The sequence below is a fragment of the Telmatherina bonti genome (genome assembly GCF_933228915.1).
Source record: "Telmatherina bonti genome assembly, chromosome: 1".
NCBI classification, from domain to species: domain Eukaryota; kingdom Metazoa; phylum Chordata; class Actinopteri; order Atheriniformes; family Telmatherinidae; genus Telmatherina; species Telmatherina bonti.
The window spans coordinates 1,224,698-1,235,760 of NC_136619.1; the positions used below are offsets into that span (position 1 = coordinate 1,224,698).

At 44.7% G+C, this 11,063-nt stretch overlaps 1 protein-coding gene across 7 annotated transcripts in view; it reads right to left on the minus strand.

Annotated features, from left to right (window-relative positions):
• Positions 1-5,551: 5,551 nt before the first annotated feature.
• Positions 5,552-11,063, minus strand: part of abhd17c (abhydrolase domain containing 17C, depalmitoylase) — a 32,545-nt gene continuing 27,033 nt past the window's right edge. For 3 of the 7 annotated variants that reach the window (XM_079239643.1, XM_079239642.1, XM_079239641.1), the window contains one exon: positions 5,552-8,886. In XM_079239643.1, the coding sequence (XP_079095769.1) occupies positions 8,667-8,886 (220 nt within the window). In that variant the 3' untranslated portion in view covers positions 5,552-8,666. The other 4 variants (XR_013771292.1, XR_013771291.1, XM_079239644.1 and 1 more) reach the window with 4 other exon arrangements.

Here is an 11,063-nt window from a genome sequence, read left to right on the forward strand (position 1 = left end):
ATACTACTAACAGACATGTACTAATACTACTAACAGACATGTATTACAGTAGTACTACTAACAGACATGTACTACAGTAGTACTACTAACAGACATGTACTAATACTACTAACAGACATGTATTACAGTAGTACTACTAACAGACATGTACTACAGTAGTACTACTAACAGACATGTACTAATACTACTAACAGACATGTATTACAGTAGTACTACTAACAGACATGTACTACAGTAGTACTACTAACAGACATGTTGAACAGACTGGTGAGTCATCCAACACGTTTCCACTCATTGGAAAATAAATAAATAAATGATACAACTAACATAATGTTATTACACAATTTGCCTTTGTGATAAATAGGAAAAAAATGACAGCAATATTTTATAGAAGATTTACAGAATATAATTATGATTATATGTTGTTTTATAACTATTTTGTAGAGTAAATGAAAATAAATCATAAACAATTATAAATATCACTAATTAAAGTATCATTGCACATTTGTCAAGGTAAAATACTGTATTTAGAAAAATGTTGCATTGTTTTTTTATATTAATGATGCCTGAAATTGTTCGTATACTTTTATCTTCATCTTCATCTTCTGCCGCTTATCCGGGGTCGGGTCGCGGGGGCAGCAGCCTAAGCAGGGAAGCCCAGACTTCCCTCTCCCCAGCCACATTTGCCAACTCTGCGGGGGGATCCCGAGGCGTTCCCAGGCCAGCCGAGAGATATAATCCCTCCAGCGTGTCCTGGGTCTTCCCCGGGATCTCCTCCCAGAGGGACGTGCCTGGAACACCTCACCAGGGAGGTCCAGGAGGCATCCTGACCAGATGCCCGAGCCACCTCAACTGGTTCCTCTCGATGCGGAGGAGCAGCGGCTCTACTCTGATCTCCTCCTGGATGACCGAGCTCCTCACCCTATCTCTAAGGGAGAGCCCGGCCACCCTGCGGAGGAAACTCATTTCAGCCGCCTGTATACGAGATCTCGTTCTTTCGGTCACGACCCACAGCTCATGACCATAGGTGAGGGTAGGAACGTAGATCGACTGATAAATGGAGAGCTTCACCTTCTGGCTCAGCTCCTTCTTCACCACGACAGACCGGCGCAGAGTCCGCATTACTGCAGACGCCGCACCGATCCGTCTGTCGATCTCGCGCTCCATCCTTCCCTCACTCGTGAACAAGACCCCGAGATATTTAAACTCCTCCACTTGAGGCAGGACCTGACTCCCGACCCGGAGAGGGCAATCCACCCTATTCCGGCTGAGGACCATGGTCTCAGATTTGGAGGTGCTGATTCTCATCCCAGCCGCTTCACACTCGGCAGCGAATTGCTCAAGCGAGAGCTGGAGATCACGACCAGATGAAGCCAACAGGACCACATCATCTGCAAAAAGCAGGGACCCAATCCTGAGGCCACCAAGTCGGATCCCCTCAACACCTCGGCTGCACCTACACTGTAAAAAAGAAAAAGCTGACTGAACTTAAAATTTCAAGGCAACAAACTTTGATAAAATTTTAAGTTGAACAGCTAAACTAAATATTTTAAGTTTTCCTTTTGAGTTTGCTCAACTCTAAAAGAGGATTTTTTACAACTCAATTGTAAGATCCACTAAATTATAATTTTATATTGTAATAACTTTTCAATTTTAGCTCTGGTAACTGTTCCACTAGTTGTACTAATTAAAAATCTACATGGTTATAACTCTTAATCCTAACTTGCTGTAACTCTTTCATAAGTTGTAATAATGTATCATTTTACACTGTAATAACTCAAATTCTTTCACAAAATCCACTTGAATTTGGTCGAGTTAATATAGCAGAATAATTTAAGAGTAATTTAAAATTGCACACACAATGTAACTCAACTTCATAATTTAATTTCAATCACTTCTAATCAAATGCATAAATAATTACAGAAGCAACATACATCCTCAAAACCTTAGTTTTATTTAAACTAGCAGCATTGAATCAAATGAAAAGGCAAATAAAAAACAGCTTGTGCTTTTATCAATAAGAAAAATGAAAGACAACTTATGCTTAGTTGGACAGTCCTATGCAGTCGTGAAAGATGTGATTTGAAAGCACTGATGGTTCTGAAAGGTCAGCATTCCCTGTGTTTGCAAAGCCCTCTGTGACCCTCTGTGACGGAGCCGATAATGTTTCAGCTGAACAGCTTCCATGGCCTTGGTAAACCTGCAGAACTTGAACTGATTTCATTTCAAACAAAAGATGACAATTTGCTGGGAATTAGTAAGGCAGTCAGCAGAAATGTTTTACATTACACAACGTTTATAAATTTAATGACAATGCAAAGACTAGACTAGACCCTTGAGCTGAAAAGAGTACACATTCATTGTTTTTATTTTTAATAAATTTAGCTGCAGTAAATATTAATTACAAATAACATACTATTTAAGGTTATCAACCTATATCTGTCATGATGTGGTGGTTTGTGTTTTTCCTTAGTTCAGGTTTCCTGTTTTATTTTGTAGTATTTCCTGTTTGGTTCCCTTGTTTGTTGTTTAGCTTTATTGATTTCCTGTTCATTGAGTTCACCTGGTCTTGTTTCAGTTTATTCCGTACACCAGTTTCTTGTTTGGTTCCCCCGTGTATTTATACCCCTCAGTTTTAGTTCTTGGTTTCTGGATCATTTTGTTGCGCTACTTTGTTGTACTTGTTAGTCCCCTGAGTGCATTTGGTTAGAATAAACTTTCCGGAATCTGCATCACTGTTTCCCTCATCTCTGCGTTTGGGTCCACACCTTCACCTTCCTCACCGCCACCCCATAACAATATCTATACCTAAACCCAATGCCTACTTCAGTTTAGGTTAAGAAAGTCAGCAGTCAGTATAAAACAGGGCAGTCAATGAAATGCATTTCAATGCTTTTAAACAGAAAGACAATATATTGATTGCTTTTTTAATCAAAAGCAATGTAGTAAATTCAGGGCAGGCCTAAATTTTGACCAACAAAATATTTCAAATAGGTAGATTGGCCTTTCATTACACTATCATAATTTTTATCAATTCTGACATGACTTACAGCTTATCATTTTAATATGTAACGGTACTAACCAGTAGAAGCTAACACTGTTGTAAAAGTGGGGCTAGTAGGATCCAAAGAGCGGACACTGTCAGAGTACAGAGAGAGGTTTATTGGTTCTCCACAGATCCCTGTGAATTCTTCCAGCAGAACTTCAGAGACTGGCAGAATGGCGAGCAGCAGGAGGCAGGCAAGCAGGGGAGCAAGCGAACGGGCAGGCAGGCAAAACTGGCAGACTGGCAGGTAGCATCTATGAACTGGCAGGCTTTCACTGGCAGGAGGAAGACAGGACAGGTTACAAATCGAGGTTTTGCACAAGCAACGTAAGCAGAGGCCGAGAGCTGTTTTACCGCAGGGCAATCAACAATCTGGCGCTGGACAGCAGGCAGAGCTGGTCTTAAATGGGTTGTTGATTGCAGGAATGTGGATCAGGTGTGCTTCCAGTTCTCAGCTGACCACGCCCACCAGGGAACAGGAATCACCACAAACACGTCTTGTCCTGTTTGAACGGTACTAACCAGTAGAAGCTAACATGTCTTGTCCTGTTTGACCGCTACTAACCAGTAGAAGCTAACACGAATGCTACTAACCAGTAGAAGCTAACACGTCTTGTCCTGTTTGAACGGTACTAACTAGTAGAAGATAATACGTCTTGTCCTGTTTGACCGCTACTAACCAGTAGAAGCTAACACGAACGCTACTAACCAGTGGAAGCTAACACGTCTTGTCCTGTTTGAACGGTACTAACTAGTAGAAGATAATACGTCTTGTCCTGTTTGACCGCTACTAACCAGTAGAAGCTAACACGAACGCTACTAACCAGTAGAAGCTAACACGTCTTGTCCTGTTTGAACGGTACTAACTAGTAGAAGATAATACGTCTTGTCCTGTTTAAGCTAGCTGCTAACTGCTAACTCATGCAACAGTTCTGCTAACGGCTGATGAGTAAAAAGCTGTTTGTGTTTAAATGTTGAAAATGTGTAGGTTGCCTCCTCCATGAATCTACAACATACTACACAACACTAATCAACACTTCCCATACCATTTAAACTTAATTTAAATAAAAACTTACCTGCGTGGAGTCCAGCTCGAGGCAGCACAGCCAGGTGAGACTTCAAGTGAAAATTGCAAACTCAAAGTTGGTTTTCCCGCATTTTACAACAAAGAAATTAAAGTTAGCAGAACTGTTGTCCTTTGTATTGAACTCCAACTTAAAGTTATCATTTTTAATGACTTTCCTTATTGTTTTTGGACAAACAACTTGCTTGTTTTGTTGGGATTACTAACATTAGTGCTTTAAATGCCATTAATACATATTTTCAAGTTTTACCTACTTAAATGACTGTTTCAGGCCAACCAATACAAGTTGGATTTGTTGCAGTGTAGAAATTCTGTCCATATAAGTTATGAACAGAACCGGTGATAAAGGGCAGCCTTGGCGGAGTCCAACCCTCACTGGGAACGAATCCGACTTACTACCGGCAATGCGAACCAAGCTCTGACACCTGTCGTACCGGGACCGGACAGCTCACACAAGGGGGTCCGGTACCCCATACTCCCGGAGTACCCCCCACAGGAGCCCCCGGGGGACATGAACTTTTAGTTTATGTATTTACATTTCAGTGTTATTTTTAATGTCCAGCAATGAGGCTTGAAGTTCATAAAAGTGTCTCCATGATACTTTGAATTTGGCAAATGTGGATTAGATTTAGAACTTGCTGTTTGTTTTTGTAATTTCTGTGCAATAAAACTATTAATCTACAGATCTATTTATAGATCTACATGTAGGTGTCAGCCATGTTTTTGTTTCATATTTGCATGACAAACTGACAGCAAGTCATTAAGGGAGTACCACCACTTATTCTGTTCCACTTGAAGCTCTGAACTTGTGTAAAAACTGGACATTCTGGGAACAGACGCAACTGGTTCATGTGGCTTTGTGCAGCCGGCGGACTGGGAACCAGTCCCGTTTCCATGGACACGAGGATTCAGATGAAATCCCAGTCTTTTCCTGCACCGTTTCATCCACTGGCCACCTGGTGGGAGCATCTGCTGGTTGTCTGGACTCTGGTCTCCTGCAGGACGGGACTCCTTTACGACATGCAGCTGACGGTTCCAGCTGGACTTCCTCTGGACACTAGCACTTCTCTCCCACCCCACGCAGTTTGCAGTGGGTTGTGGTCGTGGCGTACAGTTAGCGTACCATCTCCACAAGCACAGAACTGTCTAAACTATCCAACACTTGTCTGCGAGTGCTGCCTTCACCTCCTCCATTTGCATCTTGTGCTGTTTCATATCATTTCAATAATTCAAAGATCAATGCTTTTAAGTCATGTGACTTCCACACCTCAAACTGCCGAATTGTTCATTCAGTCCCTCCTCATGTTGCACAGCCTTTATGTTCTCCAGACAGACAGACAGACAGACAAACATGGCTTCATGCATCTTTATTCCAGTCAAAGCTTCTGCTTCATCGTACAGTTCCATCACATTTAAGGCTTTTATTTTGAAGGGTTCAGTTTTACTGCTTTCAGTGACCACCCTCCCACCTTCATCTTCCTCACACCTGCACGCCCCGTCATAAGATCAGACTGTGGCTAGCAGTGGAAAACCTCCCCCACATGTTGCCGTGACAACGGTGCACTCCCCATTTCCCTCCTAAAGCAACACCAAACGTGGTCGGTTCCATTACGTCGCTGACACATCAGGGAGGTCAGCGCGATCAGAGGTCAGGGAGATCAGAGGTCAGCATGGTCAGAGGAGTCAGGGAGGTCAGAGGAGTCGGGGAGGTCAGCGAGGTCAGAGGTCAGGGAGGTCAGAGGAGTCGGGGAGGTCAGCGAGGTCAGGGAGGTCAGAGGAGTCGGGGAGGTCAGCGAGGTCGGAGGTCAGAGGAGTCAGCGAGGTCAGAGGAGTCGGGGAGGTCAGCGAGGTCGGAGGTCAGAGGAGTCAGCGAGGTCAGAGGAGTCAGCGCGGTCAGAGGTCAGGGAGGTGGTCTTCGGGGGTCTCACTTCTAACCAACGTGAAGACCAAACAGGCCTGACACTGGTGTACGTCACTTTTCACGCAAAGTTGATTTCCAAACAAACTCCTGGACCCCCCCCCCGCAGATTCTGACCCAGACCTACACAGATTGTGGTTCTGGATCTGGTTCTGTTCCAAGTTCTGGTTCTGGATCTGATCGATCAGGTTCTGGTCGATTTAAAGCAGAACTTTCCATGAGAACCTTTCACACAAACATAAAAAGCTTTTAAAGCAACATAAATATTAAAGTGTGCAGAGCATTTCATCACCTTCCTCCCGATGATCATCAGGGTGATAGTTTAACATCTTATACCATGGTCCGGGTACTCCATTCTGATTGGTTGCAGGGTGTCAGTTAAAAGTGATATAGGACACCAGTTAAATAAAAGTCAAAGTCAAATAGCCAAACAATTTTAAATCACTGCGCCGCCTCAAACGCCAGCTGGTAACTGTGGCAACAGAAATGTTAGCGACAAACGGACAGAACCGAAAGCAGAAAGAATATCTGGAAGGATTATGTCAAACAGCGACCCATGGTTACTAATGAATGTATCTGATCTGTCAGTTTTTAAGTTATTTTTTCAGGTTAATTTAGACCAACAGTTGAACAATAACCAGGTTAGAAAAGGGAGAAAGAAAAAAAAAAAAAAGTCTCTGATCCCTCCCAGTCTCAGTACTGTATTATGGTCATGTTCTACCACGATCATTAGTTGAAATCAGTCACTGCAGATAAAATATCAATCATATTGTTTAAACCGTATTAAATAATACTTAATCAGTTTGTGATGAAGCTCCAGATCTCTAATAGAGGGACAGAGTGGCTCTGACGTCACCCTGCAGCGGTGCAGCGGACCATCCGTGTTTCTCTGCATGAATGCTCCAGCGGTTACGCCAATTTTACAGCGATCTTCAAGGATTAAAAAGGACCATGCTGTTTGCATTTAGATTTTTCCACGGCCAAATTTTTCTTATGCTGTGATAGAAACCAACCATCGAATGTCCCTCCCGATCTCCTTCATATTGTGAAGAAATATGCATTTTCAGGCAGAAAGTCACATTTTTATTGGAATCCGTTAAACACTCTTATCTTTCAGGCTCGATTACCTGATGGCGTGTCGAGCTCAGGCGCTGGCAATGGTTACCTTGGCAACGCCACAACAAGAGACATTAAATAGTCCGCTCAGCGCTTTTCTTGTTAAAAACATTATTTTAACAGTAAAAACAACATTAGTGATTGATCTCATCATGGTATAAGCGGGATAATGCCCTCCAAGGTGTCCATTATCAGAAATAAATGGACGACACAGAGGCAACCATCCGACGCCTCTGTGTTTTCCATTCATTTCTGATAATGGACACCTCGTTGGGCATTATCCCTGACATCAATCAGCCTGATTACTGTAAACATGGAAACACTGCGGTGACACAAGTGTCATGCTTCCCCGATGATCGTTGGCTCTGCTGGAAGAGCCTGCAGACGGAGAATCAGGAGGGAAGGAGGGTCCCTGAGACAAGCACGCCACTGGGTTCCCATGGTAACCGGCTCTTACCAGCTGGAATTAGTCTACAGGTGTGGTTTGATATAATCTGTAATTAACGAACACTCTGCTCTCAGCTTGCAGGAACATCATCATCCTGTGAAACGATCCATAATTCTGTTGCAGCAGCGCCCAGCGTGATGATGTCATCCTGATGACATCATTAATATGACCAGTTGGTGGATCAGTTTCCTGCACTGTAAGAGAACAGAGCGACGTGAACACGCAGTTTTCAGGTTTTCCACACGGGACGCCTGTACACGGAAACTCATGTCAGGGTTAAAACCGACATGACGTCACACTAATTAATACGTTTTAACTTCTTTCAGTTCATCAGTTATGTCTCTGATTGATCAGAGCAGCATTTATCATCCATCCTCCTCCAGACGCAGGCCGGTTACATCACTTCCTGTAATGTCTCGCCACGGCTGCAGTAACTAAGTAAATATTAAAGGACTCTCCACCACGGTGAAACTGCCTTTCTTTGCTCTTTTCTCCGCGTTTGTCACCGTAAACATGAAATCACATCGATAACGTATGAATACTTTCAGTATCGATGCTACGCAGCGTTTCATAAATGAGACCCCTGGTGAAGAACAAAGACCACGGTCAGTTAGCCGGACCAGGAGGTCCAGACTCGGATAAGGGTCCGGGAACAGGTTGAGTCCATCAGCTCTCACCACCACTACAAAGTGGAATATAAAGAAAGGAGAGAGAGAACACCTGAAAGAGGCCAAACAAGGCCAAATGGGGCCCAACGGAGCCAAACAAGGCCAAATGGGGCCAAACCTGCAGCTGATTCCCTGAAATTAAAACTTTAAAAAATGAAAAAAATTTAAAAAATGAATAAAACAACATTGTAGGATGATGATGACGATGAAGAAACAGAGGGAAGGTGAGCAGTGGGGTATGAGGCTCATTCATAAACGGTCTCAAACAAGACCAGTCGACACCTCAGCCGTTGTGAAGCGCCTCCTCCTCTGACATGAGGAGGCACAGACCTCCTGAACTGAAGGAGAACCCGAGGAGCATGTTGGGACGGAGGGGGTCTTGCAGCTCAGGAGGTGGGCAGCTCGGAGGAGATGAACTGCTTGAGTCTCTCCAGATACTGGGCGTACAGTTCGATGTCGTTGTGACCGGCGCCCTCCACCCAGAGAGGCTCAACAGCACGCGGGCAGCGCTCGTACATCGCCAGGCCGTGGGAGAAGTCGATGACCTCATCCTCCGTACCGTGGATCACCAGAACCGGGGATGCCACTCTGGACACTTTGTCGATGCTGTAGAGGACAGACAGACAGACAGACGTCAGTCAGACTTCACCTGATCAGGATCCAAACCAGACACGGACAACCTCAGTCTGATGCATAGACTGTATGTAAAAGATGGGCGGAGCCTGCGTAACGTCACCCGTAGGTTTCTGAGGAGCTGAATTGAAGCTCGGTGGGCGGTTCTTACCATCACCATCTTGGCAGGGGCATGCGTGTCGTCTTGCCCGGAAAATACAAATATGGGCAAAGAGGTGGAGCTGAGAGGGGGGCTGTGAGCGTCATGGTGGATGATTGACATCGAGCGAACTCCAGGCTTTCTGTAGCTAAAAGCTAACCGAGCTAACCCGGAGATAACAGGAGCTAACAGGAGCTAACCAGCTAACGGAGGTAAGCGGGCTAAAGCTAAGTCACGTTGTTAACCGGCTAAAAACCGCGGTTGTTCTACGTTCTTCTGACTTGAAGCGGGAGATCGGGTACCTGTCAATCAAAAGGACACGCCCCTAAATATGCCGAAGTTCCAGATTAATTTACTTTAAACGGCCGAGTTAGAAAAAAATTCACTCCCCCCACAGTTGTCATGAAGGTAAAGCTGACGTATTAAACCTAACATGGATTTTTGTACCAGGCTGTAAACATGTTTATTTCTGCTGTAAACGTGTTTATTCCTGCTGTAAACGTGTTTATTACAGCTGTGAACGTGTTTATTTCTGCTGTAAACGTGTTTATTTCTGCTGTAAACGTGTTTATTCCTGCTGTAAACGTGTTTATTCCTGCTGTAAACGTGTTTATTCCTGCTGTAAACATGTTTATTCCTGCTGTGAAGTTGGTCTTTTCAACATGGGAGTCTATGAGGATTTTCTCTGTTTTGCAGCCCCTAGTGGATGAAAGGGGAACTGCAGTTTTCTGCACTTCCGCATAGGCTTCACTTTTAACCGCCGGAGGTTGCCGCTTGGTCTGACGCCGTAGTCCGACAGGAGCAGGATCCTACGCCCTGGATGAATGCTCTGGCCGGGTAGGTGTGGTCATGGTAACCACGGTACTCCTGTACAAGTCCTGCCAAACAGCCTTTAGTCTGGAACGGCCCACCCTCATCTAACAGCTCGTTGCCATGGAGACACTGTGACGGAGTCATGGCGGTTTCCACTGGACGCTCTGATAATCATCACAACCAGTTGGAGACAACATCTACTACGTACTTCTCTGTACTACATACCTGCATAGCAGTATGAATATACGCTACCTGCAGGCCTCAGAGAGGCTGTTCCCCACCCTCCCTGGAGTCCTGGAGGAGTCCAGGTCCTGCCTGGAGGGTGGTCCTGCCTGATGGCAGCTCCAAACCACCCAGGGATAGACGAGCAAAGACCCAATGACTGCTACATACCTGGAACAGGAGCCGCTAAGCATTATGGGTCAAACGCGCCATGCTAGCACCTAACAGCAGTTTATTCCACAATTCATGGCGAGCTGGGACAGAAAACGTGCTGAAATGCCACAACGGAAAAGGTTTTACCAACCAGGCCAGAGCAGGTTGTCTCCAGATAAATAATATGGACCCTTTTTCATTACATGGAGCAACAACATGAGAAACGACCACGGGTTGCCATGGCGACATCCATGCCGACCTGGCCTGTGGTGTGCGTGCCGATGTTGTGGATAATTGTGGAGGAAGATCCTCCTGACACCACAGACCAGAGACACGAGGACTGAGAGAGGACAGACTGACGGAGATTCAGGGTGCACACCAGGAAGGCTTCTCACAGCAACTTCATCAAGCTTATACAGCGTCTCATTCTGCAGTCTCCTGCACAAATACTTCCTCACATGGGAATCATGTCTCATCTTACACAGACTGCTAATTCTACACTGTCCAAGCTAGACATCTGCTGGTTGCTGTTCCCCAACAAGCACCTGGTACCGAGCACAGAAAGCTAGAAATGACCTTGAAACTATTTCCCTCACAGACAGCGGATCCGTTGAGAAACTCCTTGGAAGTTCATGTCATCAAACAGACGGATGGTGCAGAACCTGCTTAGCTTTAAACCAGAAAATTACAACCCGTTGATTTGCTCGCTGCTGCTAGCTCCCATTAGCTATAGCGTTTTTTAAATGAGACCCCACATCTTAAAATAATGTTCATTATAATGTGTAATTATTTACTCCCAGATATTTATTTTTAAATGGGGTTG